This window comes from Zootoca vivipara, chromosome Z1 (genome assembly GCF_965207765.1).
Source record: "Zootoca vivipara chromosome Z1, rZooViv2.hap1.1, whole genome shotgun sequence".
Lineage (NCBI taxonomy): Eukaryota > Metazoa > Chordata > Lepidosauria > Squamata > Lacertidae > Zootoca > Zootoca vivipara.
The window spans coordinates 25728005-25748332 of NC_142583.1; the positions used below are offsets into that span (position 1 = coordinate 25728005).

At 38.5% G+C, this 20328-nt stretch overlaps 1 protein-coding gene across 6 annotated transcripts in view; it reads right to left on the reverse strand.

The window, feature by feature from the left end:
• Nucleotides 1-20328, reverse strand: part of TENM3 (teneurin transmembrane protein 3) — a 1254397-nt gene that overhangs the window by 286714 nt on the left and 947355 nt on the right. For all 6 annotated transcript variants that reach the window (XM_088659538.1, XM_088659546.1, XM_088659521.1 and 3 more), the window contains one exon: nucleotides 7284-7562. In XM_088659538.1, coding sequence (XP_088515664.1) covers nucleotides 7284-7562 — 279 coding nt within the window. The remainder of the gene's footprint in view (nucleotides 1-7283; nucleotides 7563-20328) is intronic.

Here is a 20328-nt window from a genome sequence, read left to right on the forward strand (position 1 = left end):
GCACATTGTACTAAACCTAAATATAAAATAGTATCCACACATATGCATTCCAGAAATAACACTGACATTACAAAACACCTCATAAATAAGTAATAGATTCAATTCTGAGCTAGTTTAGTTTTTACACAAAGAATCATATTTGAATTAATGTACAAAAACTGCATAGGAAGCAGGTAGTGTTAGTACAGTTATGGTGTGTAGACAATTCAACCCTCCCAAAAAACAAAGGAATAAAAAAACCCTTTCACTAAGCTGCAATAGCCTAAGCCTGGTTCAGATACCTACTCAGGTGGCAATAGCCTTCAAAGAGAAAATGAGCAGGTGCTCACCAATATCTTTATTACATACATCACATCACATATGGCATGGGCAATCGACTCCACATATGGCCGCCAAATCCATGTAATTATTTCACTTTAAAAAGCGGGTGGGGGAATCAGGCTTTCACCCCTCCATACAGAGCGCTCATGCCACATGCTATGTTATGATGTGGTGTGGTGAAGAGAGGAGGATGTGCCTGTTTCTTCATAATATACAGACCATTACTGCCCAAGTAAGTATGCGAACAAGGTATTTAAGCACATCTGTTTTCTGCCACTATAGTGTTGTGTGTCAAAGTCTCTGCGAGTTCTGTAAGCAGCCCATGGATTTTGATTTTCTGAAACACAAAATAGAGGTAGAACTCAAAAGGTTATCAACTACGTAATGAAATAGGATGGTTTTACATGGCTCCATGTGCTATGCTTGTAAATACAGTATTACAACTACATCTATTACTGGTTCACACCATTGGATTGTCTCATGACAATGTATTCCAAATAACTATGAAAATATTTTGCTGGCAAGAAATGGCAGGCTGCTCAATACAAAGTTCACATGTAATGTTAAATTGAACTTTGGTAGTGGAATGAAATGTGGAATCATTTGGTAGTGGAATCATACAAATTCCAAGAAAGGAAATCACAGTTGCTTTCTCCTCCCAGAAGAGGATTGGCTTAGCATGTCGTCTAAAACCAGACTCATGGCTTAGTTGTACCCATGGTTTGTCTGAAGTGAGCTAAACTAAGAACTCAGGTTTGGATGATATGTTAAACTAGACCATGGCTTAGCTCACTGTGTTTTTATTATGTTGGAAGCCGCTCAGAGTGGCTGGGGCAAGTCAGTCAGATGGGTGGGGTATAAATAATATATTATTATTATTATTATTATTATTATTATTATTATGCAGTAGCAAACAGACTCTAGCCCACTTCAGCTACAGCCATGGTTAAATGCAAATGCCTGCAGTCTCCTTCCCAGGAACACATTTGCTTGTTTGTGCTAAAGCCATGGTTTGCTTTAGTATTACATGAGGATATGAGCATTCTCTCTCCCCTCCTCCCCAATTTCTTTGTCTATACTACATGCTGCTCAAGCCTTCCATCAAATAATTCCCAACACACTCTCTTATTCATTTTAGGATCACACTGTTCACTAACTGATTACCTTTCGTCAGTCCCTTCTTTTCTCCCATATGCTTCTGGAAAAGTGCAATAGAACTACCAGCATCATTCCAACACAATTCTTGGAACAAAACTAATCTAATCTATTTATAAGGGTTATAATCAATCTGGGGTAAAATATATTTACAAGTTACACAGGGAATTATAGTAAAAATCCTGCCTTTTAAAGCAAAGTAACCTAACTTTGTAAGGTACTATTGATTCTGCAATAACCTGAGATTCCCTAACTGCTTAGAGAAACACTTAAATTAAAATGTTTACAAGGAGGGTGTTGTTGAGAATACAGTATGCAGCCAGTAAATGTAAAAGTCCACCCATTTTGGAGTATTGTTTTCAAATAAAACCTTAAACACTTCTAATATTATGCAATACCGGTAATTATTTTGGCATTATTGGAGTGTAAGAGAAAGGTACATTGCTAAGGCCCTAATTACAAAAATGATGTCGTCAAATAATTACTTGTTCTGTTGTAGAAACTGTTCTGTTCTGTTTACATTATATATTAATGGGATGGGTATTTTGAGTATTATAACACCATCTTTGATTAACTGCTTTGGTATTACAGTATCTATAGCTAGAAGCTGAGAAAAACACTCTGGAGGAAGTGCAAGTGAAACCAAGTTATTAACAACTGCACAGTGCTGTATTACACAAGTAAAACTGCTAAATTTAAAATTCAGTAAAAACGAACATTAGTTAGTGACAGTGGAACACAACGCTGAATTTGCACTTGCTCTTCATTGCAACAACAGAATTGACAACACATAAATATGATTATGGATGCAAATACGCTCCATGCCAAATTGTTTCTATAGTTTGCATTTTTAGACTTATGGAGCTGAGACTACATTCCAACGTATGTGAAGATGGCTTCTTAAGACAGAGATTTGGTTTTGTGCCAGATATAATCTTTACTACTTAGCCACAAGCCTTTTAATGTCCCTTGAGAAAGATGAAGGAAATTTAAGTTGCATACTCATAAACTAACTTATTTAATCAGAAATCAGGTCTACTAACCTACGTTCAACCTACCATAGGCACTGTAATATTAAGCAGGAAGTCATAGTTTGCAACAGAAAAGAAGATATGCATGAACGGAGTAAATCCTTGTGGCAAATTTCCTTGAGGAGGATATTGACCAGAATAGGCCAGTGACTAGGGAAATATTCTGTTAATAAGAACTCTTATACAGTATATCATAAAATGAAATGATAGCTCAAGTTGTTCAAGATGAATATAATGAAACTCCATTCCAGAGAGCAGTGTTGTTTATAGATGCACAAGAGAAGCATTGGTTGTCATTTTGTCCAGCTCAGGCTGGTACCCCACATGTAATACAGTCATACCTCTAGATACAAATGCTGCGGGTTGCGTACAACATGGGTTACATACGCGCCGAACCCGGAAGTAACGGAACGGATTACTTCTGGGTTCGGCGATTCGTGCATGCACAGATGCGCCGAATGACGTCACGCACATGCGCAGATTCGGCGCTTCAGGGTAAGTACTGCTCTGGATGCGTACAGGGGTCCGGAACAGATCCCGTTCACATCCAGAGGTACCACTGTAGAGACTTAAGCTTTGGGTTAAATACTTTATTGTGTTTGCTCATAACACTAACAATGGTTTTATACTTTGTCAATCTGCCTCAGTGTGCTATACTGAAATATGTTCATGCACCCACACTCTGTTCCTCCTCTGTGGCATGCAGGACTTCTCGCAAGTTTATCATCACCTTAAAATAAGTTTGGGTTAGCATTAAGATAGAAGTAGGGACCTGGTTTAAAATAGCCTGTGATCAGTTTCATTATTATGCTGCCATACTAAATTAGCCAGAATCCCTGGCACAGAGGCTTGTTTGCATAGTAATATACCATTGTTTAGTATTACAAGTGATCAGGACCATGGGGGGGGGGCAGCGAAGAGAACCACTTTATTTCTGTCCCTGCCCCCCACCCACCTGGGTTTCTCTGCATCAGAAGAAGGATGCCCTAATGCTATAAACAGAAGTAAAACCTCAAAAGAAGCTCAGGTGCAAACTGCACTGGCTTCCTCTCTTGGCAAGTTTCATTGTTCTATATTACATGCATGTCAAGACCGCTGCCATGTTAGAACACAGGGCCAAGAATAAGCTCCTCAGTTGGCAATGCCTTTCTTGGGGCCATGTGAAGTATGATCTGATTCCTAAAATTGAAGGATTGGTGCTCATTCACATTTCTGTTTGCCCTGTTGCTTTCCCCTGGGAAAACCCACAGTAAACTGTTTAATTGGAGCAAACATCAATTGGGTTTTCTCCAGAATGCTAAAGAGTGAGTTTAAAGAGAGATCTAAACTACTGTACTCAGATCTGTGCTTTCTAGGCACCGGAAGTGTAGATGAGCCCATGGTCTTGCTGGTCTATGGCTACAAGTACAAACTTCTAGGTAGCAGTTTTCTTGGAGTCTTTACAGAAACCCTAATAACTTTGGGTTTTATATGGGATACACTGTAAACATGTATTTCATGCATGCACATGAAAGCTCATACCAATGACAAACTTAGTTGGTCTCTAAGGTGCTACTGGAAGGATTTTATTTTTATTTTTATTTATTTTGTTTCAACTACGGCAGATCAACATGGCTACCTACCTGTAACTTGAACTGTAAATAAAGTAATTTTACAAGAGGGCTGGTGCAGTTATTAATGCATATGCAACTTACCTTAAGAACAGGAATATTTATGGAGCAGAGCACATGGAAGAGGAGCCAGCAGCCCATATAAGAACCATGTGTTTCATAAGAGATTTAACTACCTTTTGCACATAGATGTGGGAAACAGCAAACTAAGACAAAGGTGACACATTTCCTATATTCTTGACATTTGGAGGTTTTTTTATCAATCCTAATTTAAATCAAAAACACCTCTTAAACTTAGCCATATTTAGATTTTATAGTGAACATGAACATACTACAGCATATCAGATTCTGGCCTATCATGTAATGTAAATTTGTTGATCTGACTCTTAGGCAGCCTTTGCAACATTAATTGCAGGGCAATTTCAGATAAGTTAAGCATACATAACGATCTGCTTTACATCTCTCGTAGCATTACTCATAACTGCATATTCTAACTGTTTTTAACCCAGATGAGATACTGGAGCTAGAAAAGTTTTATTTGCCTCAAAGCAGCTCTAATAGTTTTTTCTGCTGGACTATTTGCCTCCTGATCAACAAGCAAAATTAAGGATTTATGTAGCTAAACTCTTCTTTGAAATTGGTATCAAAACATCAGTTTATTGCATAATCTGATTAATGCTAAATACTGTTTCCTTAATTTATTCATGATTTGCTATGCATTAAGATAAAAAAGAAATTCCAAACTTCAATTCAGTAAAATTCGTAGAGATCTGTTCTACTATTTATGTAAATAAACATCTATTAAAAAATCACAGATATGCAATCTCGATGGTCAGTGTTTGCAATGATACATTAAGTAAGGTGATGCATGCTATGTCAGGGAAAATGTACTAAAGTAGGCCTACAACATACACATTTAACTTGTGCACATTCAGCTTTACACAGTGGACAATTTAAAATAAATAAATAAAAGGGAGCAGAAAGGTGTGTGTGGTGGGGGGAACTATGGGAATCCCACCTGCCAGAGTTAGGGAATGTTAGAAATTTTAAAAGGAACAGAGTTCAGCTGATTTTTGGAATGTTGAAGGGAAGAGGCCTGTGGAAAAATACAGGCTAAGCTCTCTTTCCAGGCCAGAGCCTCATTGGGATAGAAGTTATTAAGGATGAGAAAATGTTTTGATGGCCCATAACAGGGAAATCCTTGGGTCTGTGCCAACAGTGGATGCCAAAGTTACAAGGGGAGCGAGCATACAAAAGGGTGGCAATTGCTTGGCAAAGTATTTCTGGAAAGCAGCAAGAAGTGGTGAGAACTCCATGCAGAGGGTTGGAAGGGCAGACAACATTAGGACTGGCTGGAAACAAGCTGGGGCAGAGGCACAGAGATGGTGTTTAGAAAGCCTCTGAATGCAGTGCTGAGCTGCTGTGAAGAACAAGCTCCTCTTGAGATATGAATGCTGTAAAATATGCATTCCCTCCATCTGCACCCAGGTTGTAAGTATGTGTTAATAAACCATATTTCTTAAAAACGACACTCTCCACTGCTCTTGATTCCCAACTGAAACACGACACCAGGACTGGAACCCCTTAGAATCTTGCTACCAATTGGCAGAGATTGTGGGTGGCACGCAACCTTGGTAACAATATGATTTTGAAGCCACATATAATCCACATTTTTGTTACACACAATCTTATTATACACACAATCACCACAATTGTGGAAGATTCCATTCACACATGGAACTTTAAATGTAAAACAAATTAAGCAGACCTTTCTAAAAAAATTCTGTAGATTCAGAAAATAAAATATTGGAGGGGAAAAAAACAAGGCTAGCTTCCTTTTAATTGGCCCCTTACTCCTGACCCTAAGAGCTTTATCCTCTTATTTTAAGCTTCATTTAAGGTACCAGTAGGCAGAAGGGCCTGCGTAAGGACTACCAAGATCGGGGAAAGTGTCATTTTCTTGCCCTAGCACAAGTGCCCATACCCAATGTCTAATCAAAATCAAAAACAGCCGTAAACTTGGTTACTTAATCTCTGTCATTCTTGTTTCACGATAAGACTGTTACATTAGTTATGTAGTAGAAATATTCTACTTGTGTCACAGTAATTACATTCCAGGATATGAGAAGTCTGCACATTTATTCTGAATAATCCATGTCCTCAATTTTAGCTGATCTTAGCCTCTTTCAGTGGCTACATTCTTGATCAGTGATACTGTTAGTTTCACTGAATTAGATGGTTTGGGATTAGAATTTCCAATTTTTGTTAATGGCCATGATCATTTGTCTTTAATAAGACTGAAAAGAGAAATGTAGGAGGTTAAGCTTTTCCCACTAAATCTCTTTGCTAATAAAAGCTACAGTTGCTTCATTTTCACCTGCCCATGCTGCTGTCAGAGACTCAGGAATATGTCTAAACATGAATTTAAATTAGTGAAAGTGTTATTTTGTTTCTTATGATGCAGACATCTGGAGTAAAGCTTTGTCCCCCCCCAAGGATCAAGTGCCTGTAAGTTGCAAAAACTAGGGTTCAAGTTCCCTTGAGCAAAACCCTATCAACACATATATCTTCTGAAGGTGCCGTATGTTGTCAGACCATTGGGCTACCTAGCCTAGTATTGTACAAAGCATGTTTGCTACCACTGAACTGTAGAATTGCTTGACTGAAACAAAAATATGCATAATACCTAAGAGGCTGCATGCGGTCCGTGCACAGTATATTGCTGATCCAGAATTAACCAGGGGAAGGGGTGGAATGATATCGAAAGACTACTTCCAATTTCCCAAGAAGTTCTGTTTAGATGTTTGACAGCTTTTAATTACACAACAATCTAGTCTCCAAAGGACACACTTTCCATTTTATCACAATTTCAACTGCTTGTATCAACAGTGATTTTTAAAGCACAATCAAATTTGTTCTTTTGTACTCAAACCTTCTTAATTAACTATTTTGTGTACTCATTCATTCTCAGATTTTTTTCCAAATGGTTGGTAAAATATTGCACAAATTATATATTTGTAAAAAATTGTGTCCAGTCATCAATACTGGACACTGGCTTTTCCTAGAAAACTGTAATAAAAGTTGTTCAGAAAGTATGCTCATGCTTAAAGAATACATAAATACAAATCATGAAAAAGTTTTTCATATTACACACAGAAAGACTTACCATTCTCACTGTCAGACTTGTTTTCATGCTCAGTATCAGTTAAAGTGAGGGCTGAGTTGGAACGGCTTGAGAGACAGGAACTGCGGCCTGATTTGACCCCCCTGCCCCAAAGTCTCATGGCATGCTCTGGAGACATCACTCCTTCATTTTCAGTATCAGCATCTGACCCTGCACTGATAGAGTAACCTCTGTGGGGGAGCCCCATTTCAGCACAAAATGCCAGTCCTCTTCGAGTTGCTGGTTCACATACTCCTAACTGCCTTAGGGTAAAATTCTGTCCTAATTAGGAAAGAAAAAGATAACAAAACATGAGAATCTTTTTTGTGTTTTGTTTTGTTAAAAAAACAGAATCCTTAAAATAAACACACTAACTACACATTTTTCCCCAGGTATATCCCAAGGTCTTTTGTTAAGCTCTACATGAGCTATAGTCAACTATATCCTTTGATCTCTAGCAATCTGCAGTGACCCTTACATTCTCTGGTCTTAGCTATTCTTTGTCAACTACTTAAGCACATCAGGAGTTCTCTAAGGTAGAAAAGAAATATAGAATGGCCTGTAAATGAAGAAGAGCTGGTTCAGCATATAGGATTAGCTCTAACTGACAGCCCTTTTTATTTTATGAAAGTGCAAAAGCAATAACAAGTATGTGTCAGGATTATCTCTTTCTGTCCTAGATAAAGCCCTAAACAACAGGGTATTTTTCCATTCAGATGTCACCTGTCATTATAAGAAAAGTATGTTTCCCTTAAGAATAAAACATTCATTAAATTAGAATAAGGGCTTAGTTAGTTGATCTTTATTAACTCTTCCTGCTTTAGCTGAATGCCTAAAAACAAATAAATGCATTGCCTTTCCTGAAAAAGACCATGCAAGATTCTAGCAACATGATTATTACACAGATGTTTCTAGACTTTCAATGTTTGGTTTGGTGGCTTAGTCAAATAAGACATATTTTACAAATTTGATCTGATTTTCAGAGAATAGGGATCACTGTGTTCTGTTTTGGAGGAATGGAACAGATACAAAATTAATAGTTATGTAAATAAATCAGGTTTAATAAACTTGAGACATTTAAGAGCATTTAAAATGTGGCACTTAAAAGGTATTGGTTTAGTAAAAGCTATTATTTTAAACTTACTTTTATTACCTCAAATCCTCTCATGTATTTGTGATATACAGACTACTAACATGCTCATTCCATTTTTTCAGATTTTCTATATTATGAATCCTAGGAGCAACATCATCACACTGCTAAAATTGTAGGCTATGTGTAGCTCCTTTTAAAATTACAGTTATAATACTATATTTTAACAAACATGCACTCAAATGTGTATTCTATCAATTGTTTACATAACTTAGAAAAGTAAATAATCTACATCTGATATTTTAATTTCTCTTTTTACATAACTTGTTAACATATTTCCCAAAGTTTTCCAACAAGCTCTCATTTAGTTGGTTTGTGAGTATTTTTACAAGCTCTGACATAAAGTAGTCTTGCAATAGTTAATATATTATATGGTTGTAGGGTACCCAAGGCATGGCTTTTTCAGTGGTAGTATTAAGATTGTGGGATACACCATTCATAGAGATCTGCCAAGACTCTTTTCTTACTTTTCAAGTGTCTGCTGAAGGCCTGTTATTCTAACATGCTTTTAATGTTTGATCTTAGTGCGACAATTTGCTGTTCATGCTTTTAATTTGGGGGTTTGTCTGCTTTTATTGTTGCTTTATTATTATTGCATATCATTTATTTCCATTTTTGGAAGCTGGTGATTTTATTTTAAACAGAAAAGTGGACCATAAACAACAACTTTTTCAAAAGCTATTTTCTGGCTAGCTTTCTAGTGCTTTTCCTAGTTGTTATGAAGCTCTTAAATGTGAATGTAAATTTTAAAAAAAATGCAGAAGAAGGAGGAAAATATTCTGAAGAGGAACAAGCAACAGCAGAATGAATGGTTTATGAAATGCAAAAGGAGATTATGTCCCAGACTTGACAGCTTTTAAGTGTGCCAGTTAATTCCTTATTGCTGTGGTCGTATCAGTTGTGGCAATCAGTTTTATCCTGGTCAGAATTGTAAATGGATTCTGACTACGACACTCATAAATAACGAAAAACAGTTGCTGCAATTAGCTACAAATCAAATAGTACTTATCACTGAGATGTGAATAAATAACAGAACAAAAATGCATTGAGCAAGGGAAGGCAACTGGCACAGCAGTAAATAGCCATACTGGTGAGTCTGAAGGCTATTAGGAAGGATAAATCAGTAAACAAGCAGCTGTTTAAATAAGAATCACACTATGTCGCATGTCAAAGTTTGGGTAAAGGTTGACATTCTCTACACAATCACTGATAGGTACACATCATGAGCACAAGTAAGCCATTGTCCAATACTCATAAGTTTAGAACCAAGATTGTATACATTTGAATATACCTAGGAGAGTGAAGTGCAAAGACCTTCCAGGTTTATTGCACAGTCTTAACTCAGTATCACAGCTTAAACTAAGAATGGAGACATTGTTGTCTTAAGAAGTAAGCCCTGAAGATATAACCTTAATGTGAGAAAATCACGGTGGTCTACTCTTGCTGGAACATGTAGGTATCAATGCCCCCGTCCCATGTTAAAATATAATAATATCAGGGCCAAACACAGAGTTGAGCTTGGCACAGTTTCAGTGGCTGGCTCCTTCTCCTCCTGCCATGGAGGGGAAGGAAGGGAGAATAACCTTTGGTCGGCACCGGCAGCAGGAGAGGGAGCTGCTAGCCATTGAAGCCACACTGCTGGTTCAGCTCTGTTCCCTGGCTCCTACAATGTCTTGATGCGACATCACATGCATGTCAGCCCCCACAACCTCCCCCACAAGTTGATGCCACTGTTGGTCACTGTGGGTACATATTACCACCAGGGTGTGTGTTTCTTGTTGGAGTAGCTACAGGGCAGGGGTACCCCACCATTTTGGAAATCAAAGGAACTGTTGTAAGCAGCAAAACAATACCTATTTGACAGAAGAAAAGCCAACAATGCTCAGAACCCCTACTCAAAACAGCCAAAACAACAATACACACGCCCAAACACAACACATTTTTAAAAAAAGAAATAAGTAACCCCCCTAACCAACCCCCAACGGGCAAAAAATAATCAAAACACATTTGAAAAAAGAGGAGTAACAAGTGAAAGAGTTCTGAGGATGTTGTGATACCCATGGGTGTCAAATCAGGGAGTCCAGCTATAGAAGAACCTGCTAAAAGTTCAAAACCAAAGGACCAACCAAACTCTAATTTCAGGACTGGTCACACTTTGATAAAGATTATTTTTTAGCACCACCATATCTTTAGACACCAGGCAAAAAAGTTTCTCTATAACCAGGCCTTTAGCTGATTAATATTCTATGTCCTTTTAAATGTGTTTGTGGGAGGGCAGTTATTGGTTTGTTTTTGTTTTATTATGTATTTTGTATTCTCAAATATGCTTGCAAATGAGACATGTTGTGTATTCACAGGTTGTGTATTCACAGGTTGTGTATTCACAGGTTGTGTATTCACAGCAGTGACCAGAGGAGGAATGACCACTGGAAGAATGCAACAGCACAACTGGATACCTTCATCTGCCCCAGATGTAACAAAACATGTCTCTCCCGTATCAGTCTGTACAGCCACAGCAGGCACTGTAACTCTCCGAAGTTTGACTTTACCCCCAATGCACACTTCTCTGTTGTCTCCTGAGACAGATGGATGCCAACCAGGTTTATATGTTAATGTTGTGAATTGCCCTATGATCGTCAGATGAAGGGCGATATATGAATATAATAAAAATAATAGTAATAATAAAGGTATGCTGTGGCAAGTATGAAGTCATGAGATTAGCCCTATTTTAACCTTCCTGAGATGTGAGGTGAGTGTATTTCCCTTATTTTGATATCTATCAGGATGTTTCGAGGTGGCTATCCAAATGATTTTTCATCACTAAAAGAAGAGTGTCTTAAATTCAATTTCAGGTGATGTCTCATGGCAACTTATAAAGGCATGGTATGAAAAAAAACTATAGGGAGACTGAGGTGGCCTTCGAGGTGGCCTTCATATGCAGAATGGGCCAGAGCTGCCATCTCTTTTGTTCATACTTTGGCTGCTCTAGAACACACTGAAGTTATTATAAATACTGATCTGCTGGCGTAGATAAGAATGGATTCACGTATTTTTCTTATATACACTTTAAAGAAAAGTCACCTTGAATCATAGTCATGAGACTCTGCCCTTAGTTTCTGACACTTCCTAAAAAGAAAACTACTAAGAAAAAAGCTTGTGACATGAATGTGGGCAGACCAATGTTAATCATTACACGAATAGTCTTCTGGCCTTACACAATTACTATGAAAGGAATGAAACATGCAAAACTCTGAATCTAAATATGCTGACAAAAGAGTGAAATCAAAAATAGGAATGATGAAGCCAAGACCATTGGCACCAGTCCACTATCACCTTCGGATGTAATCACGTTGATAATAATGCTTAGCACTTACAATGATAACACCATCAACCCAATAAGCTCATAGCACTTTACAAACATTAGCTGATTAAGACTCTCTGGTATCTTCATACTATATGAAAAGCTCCCATCTTAGAAATAAAGAAAATGAGTTAGGGAAGTCTGCCAGTTGCTGAACAAGGTGTTAGTTGCAAAATAGTAACTCACATTTTGTCTTGTGTATGCTTAGCCTTGAAAATGCTGTCTCCACAGCTCTAAAAAAACCAAACCCTCTCTAATTGAGAGTGAAGGTCCCTGACTGGTGTGTGTGTGTGTGTGTGTGTGTGTGTGTGTGCGCGCGCATGATGTGTCCATGGGAGGCACCAAGTCCCCTGGAATCCTCTGTTTGCGGTGTATTAGGCTTTTCTAATTTACAGTGGTACCTCGGTTTAGGAACACAATTGGTTCCGGAAGTCTGTTCATAAACTGAAGCGTTCATAAACTGAAGCAAACTTTCCCATTGAAAGTAATGGAAAGTTAATTAATCCGTTCCAGATGGGTCCGCGGCGTTCGTAAACCGAAAATTCGTAAACCTGGGTGTTCATAAACCAAGGTTCCACTGTATATAGATTACTCATAAAACTAAAATACTGTTCTGTCAGCCAGCCATCAGAGCAATATGCAATAAATTCTCTCCTAGAACCCACTGTTTCTATAGATCTTCCTTGTATATATTGTTACGATCCTGTTTTCCTTACATTATAACGGGGCAAAGCTTGGATTTTTCTGCATGATCAGTCATTTTAAACCCAATGAAATGATTTATTTCCAATGATTTCCTTCTACAATTATGGTAGCCTTAGGCACCACAGTATTGCAATGTTAAACATTTCCACAGTGCTCCTTTTATTTCCTGTCCATGAGCCTTCTCCACTTATCCCAGATCAACAGACATCAGCTTCCCTCCCCCCTTCCATGGTTCCTTCTTATTACCCCTTACTATTGCATATTCTAATTACTCCATCTTTTCCCTTTTTCATTTTTTTCTCAGCATAATTTTTACTGTGGAATTTAACCCTGCTAACATTTTAACTTCATTTTGTTAGCTTTGGCCCGGTTCCCCAACCTGTTAAAGGTAGTGTTGCTATCTCCTTTCTACTTCTGTCTCATTACCTTTGGTTCCTTGGTGGCATCTGATGAGAGTCTTTCTCGTTTTGTTCTATACTATAGGATGAGCTGCCTCGTACATCAGTAGCATAACATGTACCAAAGAGCTGGAAGCCCTCTCCTATCTTCCGCAATAGCAAAAATGCTGCCTTGGATGCCAGATAACTAGGATTATTATGGGCTAACACTAGCCGAAGGAAGTATGATATATAGATATGGAAAATATAACTGCAGAAGTTGCTTTAAGCAATGTAAACCTCCTATAAAATTGCCCTTAGAAATAAAACCTCAAACTCTGTTTCTTTTTAAAATACTTATGTGCCTAACTCACAGGGGTGTACTGAGGATTAATTAGATTATGTGTCCAAAACACTTTGAAGATGAAAAGCAGTCTAACCCACTTTTATCTCCCCCCCCCCTCATTTTGTAAACTCTTTACAGCAGGAATAAGAAATTTGTTGGTGTGCAGGCTGAAAGTGACAGCAGTCAGTTGGTTGTTACCAGAGTTATCCTATTAGATACACAGTTCTAAAAAGCCCATACTTTTTAAAAGAAAGCACCAATTCATCTCAGTCATGTTCATGTTTTCCTTACGACTTTAATTCAGATCAAATAAACCTGTTTTGGTCTGTTTATACACGTTAATGTTAGGATTGCAAAGGTTAGTACTGAGCCTTCAATAAACAGAATCAAACACACCACTGCACATCATGGAGTCTCAATTATTTTACATAGTATCTGAGGGCATCAAGGAATGGCTATGAAAAAGCCAACTGAAAATTTATCCTGACAAGACAAAGGCAAGGATAGCTGGCAGGCATTGTAACCTGGGGCTTTGAAGACACCCATCACAGTAAGTCCAGTTCCCTTGGTCATAATGCTTGGCAAACTAGGGTGCAGTGGTGATATGAACACATTCACAATCTATCAGGTGAGAAAGCTTTAAGACCTAGTTACTTTTATTAATGCCTTTATTTACCTCAAAGTTAGATTTTAAGACTGTTCCAGAAGCTGCATTTGGTAGAGAATTTACCCGGGATACATTTTGTGGGGTGGCACAAAACGCAGGGTTTGCAGCACCAAATGGCACAAAACCAGCACAAAACTTTGGCTTCAGTTGGGGGTGGGGGGAAGGATCCTGAATTTTGGTGATTGCTTTGGTGTTCAATGGTCTTTCAAGCAAAACAAACAAACAAACAAACAAACCCTTATAACTGTCACTAAGATTCACAAAGGTGGCTTTCTCAAAAGTTTCATTAACATATAGAGATTGCTGCTACCTGTCCCACAGTTATGAAAGTTCCTCAGGAGAGTTGCTCATAACAGCATTTGAGTATCTTCATAAAGTAAGGCCCTTCTGCTCTGGCTGGCATTTTGTGGTTTCGAATTAAACCAACGGAAGACAATTTTATTTTCCATTTTATTCTTTTTTCTGTTTGTTGCCAAATCTCCAGCCTTACAGTCAAAAAGCCTTTATGCCTTTAAGCCTAAATGTTCTCACAAAGGAAGTAGGAATTCAAAATGGCTTGCTTTCAAGTAGTGGTTGAGATCAGCCTGTAAATCTTTAAAAGAAGGTGGGACATATACATTTGGTATGTAAGAATGATAAGACAGATTTGTTTAAGTGGTATGTTTAAATACAGGCATTTAAAGTTTAAAAGAAAGAAAACCATGGTAATTTAAATCTTTTCATGCTGCAGTTGACATTTATAGCAACTGAATAAGATTAATCATATAGCTGTCCCGATGATTCATGTTGAGTAGCTAATATTTAAAAAGTAATAAACTTTGGATTCACATTAATTAAACACTGAAGTTCAGATTAATGTTTCTGATTTTTCAAGTCCTTAAAAAGACAGTCTTATAGTCCAGTGATTTTTTTTAAAAAATAATAATATTTGGAACAGGGTAGGTAAAATACAGCAATGGAAGCAGATTATGGGCTTTTTTTCAAATACACGACATTAGGTTTGCACTAGGTTTGCAGTTAGCTATCCTGTAACCTCAGATATGCTGATGACACAACCTTGATGGCAGAAAGTGAGGTGGAATTAAAGAACCTTTTAATGAGGGTGAAAGAGGAGAGCGCAAAATACGGTCTGAAGCTCAAAATAAATAAAAAAACTAAGATCATGGCCACTGGTCCCATCACCTCCTGGCAAATAGAAGGGGAAGAAAGGAAGGCAGTGGGAGATTTTACTTTCTTGAGTTCCATGATCACTGCAGATGGTGACAGCAGTCACGAAATTAAAAGACGCCTGCTTCTTGGGAGAAAAGCAATGAAAAACCTAGACAGCATCTTAAAAAGCAGAGACATCACCTTGCCGACAAAGGTCTGTATAGTTAAAGCTATGGTTTTCCCAGTAGTGATGTATGGAAGTGAGAGCTGGACCATAAAGAAGGCTAATCGCCGAAGAATTGGTGCCTTTGAATTATAGTGCTGGAGAAGACTCTTGAGAGTCCCATGGACTGCAAGATCAAACCTATCCATTCTGAAGGAAATCAGCCCTGAGTGCTCACTGGAAGGACAGATTGTGAAGCTGAGGCTCCAATACTTTGGCCACCTCATGAGAAGAGAAGACTCCCTGGAAAAGACTCCGATGTTGGGAAAGATTGAGGGCAGAAGGAGAAGGGGACGAGAGAGGACGAGATGTTTGGACAATGTTCTCGAAGCTACCAACATGAGTCTGACCAAACTGCGGGAGGCAGTGGAAGACAGGAGTGCCTGGCGTGCTCTGGTCCATGGGGTCATGAAGAGTCAGACATGACTAAACAACAACAACAACAAATCCTCTATCCTCAATGTAAATTCTATGAAAATAGAAATACTTGAATTATCATAAATATGCAAAATAAAATTGCATTAATGCAAATCAATTTGCATAATTTAGCCTTGATAGCAGAACATTGTATTTACACACTTAGATAGTAGAAGGTAATTTACATTTCTTTATCATCATCACATCTATCTTTAAAACTTTTTGTAAAAAAAATTAACAAGCTCGTATACACTACAAAAAGAAGCTTTAAGTAATGATTTCATAGTACCAATTTTCCACCCAGAGTCAGATACTATACAAACAGAAGTTCATCAGTTGCCTACTTCAGCTTTTATTTGACCAGCAGACAAGGTACTGTGGCACCTTGGATACTTTTTTTTTTTAAAGTCATACTACACTGTATGATGTAGAGAAGTATTTAATTAGAATAGAAGAAGAGCCTTGCTGGCTCAGACCAGAGGGCTATTTCTTCTGGTGGCCCCAAAGCGGGACCTAAATGCAACAGCTCCAACTGATTGTATATTACCATAAAAATTATTACATTTACTTATTAACATATCAGCGTACTTTGTTTCTTTGCAATATAGCAAATGCAATCTCTTTCTGAAGAAGACCCAATGTAAAGAGGTTAATCTTCAAATGCTAGAATGATTTATACTTTTATGTTTATTAAAATATGCTCCTTGACCCTGTCATTATCTAAGCATGCCAAGGGTAATCTGAACTTTCTCAAAGCTACCAGTAGTAATCACAGCTGCTAAAACAGCACACATTATAATAAGCCAATAGGCCAGACCAAATGTTTTTAAAAGACCAATAAACTGGACAGACCCATATGCCACTATAGATAATACTCCAGGAACTGTCATTTCACTCCAAGTTCAGCTGCCTAAACCCCATGTATACTGGCTGACTGGTAGCTAAAGGAATTATACACTTTTTTGAAGAACATGGTACAGTAAGAAAAAATAAGTACTTTCTACCGTATTGCACTAATACCCTTATTAATTCTTTAAGCACACATTATAATCCAGCACTACAAATGCACAAGTGGGTCTGATTAAGAAAAGCAATGGAAGATCTTCAGATACATGGTTTTTCTGAACTTGCTCAAAACAGCAATCCACACTGCATAGAAATTTCCTTTTAATTTCCTTTAATTTTGGGTTGAGTAATGGATTGTATAGTGTCAATAAACTGAAGCTCAATCTAGATAAAAGGGTAGTTAAAGGTAAAGGTACCCCTGACCATTAGGTCCAGTCACGTACTACTCTGGGGTTGCACACTCATCTCGCTCTATAGGCTAAGGGAGCCGGCGTTTGTCCGCAGACAGCTTCCAGGTCATGTGGCCAGCATGACTAAGCCGCTTCTGGTGAACCAGAGCAGCGCACGGAAACACTGTTTACCTTCCCACTGTAGCGGTACCTATTTATCTACTTGCACTTGACGTGCTTTCGAACTGCTAGGTGGGCAGGAGCTGGGACCGAACAACGGAAGCTCACCCCGTCGCGTGGATTCGAACCGCCGACCTTCCGATCAGCAAGCCCAAGAGGCTCAGTGGTTTAGACCACAGTGCCACCCACATCCCCACCTTTACTGCTGACTGGAATAACTCTTAGGGATCATGTAACACTGATCCTTGAAAATCTTGATTACCTACTTATTCATTTCCCTAGGCTCTGTGGTTTAGACCACAGTGCTACCCGCATCCCTAAAAGGGTAGTTAGTAGGTGGTTATTTGAATAAAGAACAATCCTAGATGGGGTTGCGCATTGTTGGTGTCCAGTGTTGTCACTGGTGGCCCAAGTGGCATCCATCGTAAGCTGTATCTTTCACCAGTTATGCAAAGATCGGTGTGCCTCCTGCAGCCTCTCCCCGACACAGATAGTATGGTCTGATGTCCATGCCCTAATTATCTCTACACTGTACCACTGCAATGTGTTGTATAGGAGGGTGCCCTTGAAGATTTATCAGAAAGGTCAGTTCCTACCGAATGCAGCATCTAGTTTACTGTGACCAACTACAGAGAGCATCTATCACCAGCTATTATAAAGCAATGATGATTTCCAGTTAAAATTCAAAATGCTGCACAGTTACCTATACAGCTCTCAATGACTTAGCCCCAAACCAGAATACATTGGGCAGGGAGCGGGGTAACATCATTGCAGCTCCCCAGCTTTTTCCTTTTGGAGGAGATGAGCTGGTGAGAAGATAACAAAATTATTTAAAATCTGGCTGCTGTGGCTTCTGTGGCCACTGAAAAAGGAGCAAAACTAACACTAGCAACTACAAATAACAAAGGTTAGCTATTTATATTTTACTCTTAATTCTGACTTTCATATAATACTTGCTACATATTAAGTGTGACTCAAATTAGATGCATTAAAATGAATGAACATGACAAAGTTAAGCCCATTAATTTCTGCAGGTCAAACTTAGCTGAATGCTACCCACTGAAATTATGGATAAATTTATCCAACTGTTTACTCTGCTGTATTTGCATCTATTTGATTTTTGTAATTACTTGTTTTTCAAATATTCTGCATTTTGATTACTGTGATGCTTATTGTGAGATGCTTTAGACATTGGTAATCGTGGAAAAACAACATATAAATAAACTACCCATCAGCTGTCTGAAGGATTCCCTTTCACCACATGAACTTGGCTAAACTCTATACTCTTGGAAACCCTCACCAAGTTGCACCAACATCTCAGGTTGGTGGTTAGAGAAAGCATATTTTCAGCCATGGTATCTCTAATTTTGAATGCCCTGGCCAGAAAAAGCTTGCCTGGAAGCCCATTCTGATTTCTTCGTGATGCCAGCAATTTTTATTTTTTTTAAAAAATTGTCCAGGCGTTCTAGCATATTCAACAACTAGTTTAAGGGTTCTTTAATGGTTCAGTGGTGCACAGAATACTCATAGTACAATTTCTGTAATTTTATATTATTTTACTTCTTGACTGTTAATGTACTGTTTTGTACTTTCAACTGTATGCCACCTTGAGAATTAATATACAACAGTAGCTCACAAAATTTCTTTAAAAATAAAATGCAACTATTTATAATTGCTTCTGAATTTACAGTGCTTCTGAATACTAGCTGCTGGAAATGAAAGGATGGGAGAGTGTTATTGTGCTTGAATCCAGCTTGCTGGTTTCCCAGGATGCTGGTCTAGGTGGTCCATTGGCCTAATCCAGGAGCCCTTATGTTCTTACATTAGTTTAAAATTAATGACTCAATAATTCAGTAAAATAATTCAAGGCAATTCCAATATTTATATCTTTTGAAGAGGAAAGCTTAATTATACAAATTTAATTCTTATAATTATTATAGAGAGAAGTGGTGCAAGTCCTTTTTCAAAAGCACTTCTGACATTCTGTTTTGTCCTGATCAAGTTGCCTCTGGCTGACCAGAAAATCACGTGGATTAGCTGAACACCATCCAAGGGAATGGTGGTAGATAGATAGATAATTTATTATGGTCGGAGACCAGCATATGGTGGCAATTTACTAGAACTTGCCATGCTTATATGCCTCCTGAAGTGAACAGTACTGCAGTATTGCAGATAGAGCCAGGCTACAATGGAAGCATGTGAAAGTACCCTTAGGTAATGCCACATCAATCCTAATTATAGTCTAAAATCGTTTATCTAAAGGACAGGAATATCCTGTAGAATTACAATTTCAAGTTTTACATATGTTCTGTTGAAGCCATCTTCCAACAGTCTAGTTATGCATTGCTTTATAAGACCAAAACCACTCAGTATTTCAACTGTATGTCAGCAAATTACATCTGTATTGACACAGGTTCCCTAGCCCTGGTTTATCCATACTGATTTATGACAGAACCTGAACCAAAGACGCTGAAGTTCATATTTTGGTGAATCTTTTGGGGAAAGTACTTCTGTAATAATGAAGCAGTCACAAAGTGCTTTTTTCACAGTCTGTCAATGTTCCTGCTGTCGGGATCCACCTGTCTCAAAGAGACAATGGAAGGCACCTCCAGGGGTAAAAAGTCAAACTGCTGCACTAACAGCACCGAAGTGACCTCCCTGGGGAGGAAGCATGGGCAGTGTGTATGGAGGCCCTGGGCTGCCCAGACAAGAAGACGCCCCCTTGGCCTTGCTGATGTGGTCCAAAGGAAAACAGAGCAATATATTTGGCACCAGCTTGGATGCAGGAGTTGCCAGAAGGAGGCGTACAAGGGACCATCCACTCTGGATTGTGCAGGGCTTACTCCCTAGCCTTTCCTTCTCCCGAAGATATCCCACAAGGCAGCAGAGTTTTGGGATTAGAGTTTTCCTTCTCCTAGATGGGCTACCTTCACAGGTTGATGAGTCCCATTTGCCCATGCTTCTATATATACGTTCCTGTAAAGGTGCTTAAACCTCACAAGTGGCAGTGGCAAAAATGAACTGGAAAAGACAGGAACTTTGTTTCCTTGGAACAGCTCCACAACAATATGGCAAGTCAAAATAGTTCTGCAGTTGTCTTACCAGCTGTGTGGCCTGGCAAGGAACCAAGGCTGGAGCCCGTGCTGCTTGTTGCTTTCAGGGACTGAGTACATTGCATTAGTATTTCTAACCCACAAAATAAGAATCTCACAAATGTTCCAACAAATGCCTTTGTTGT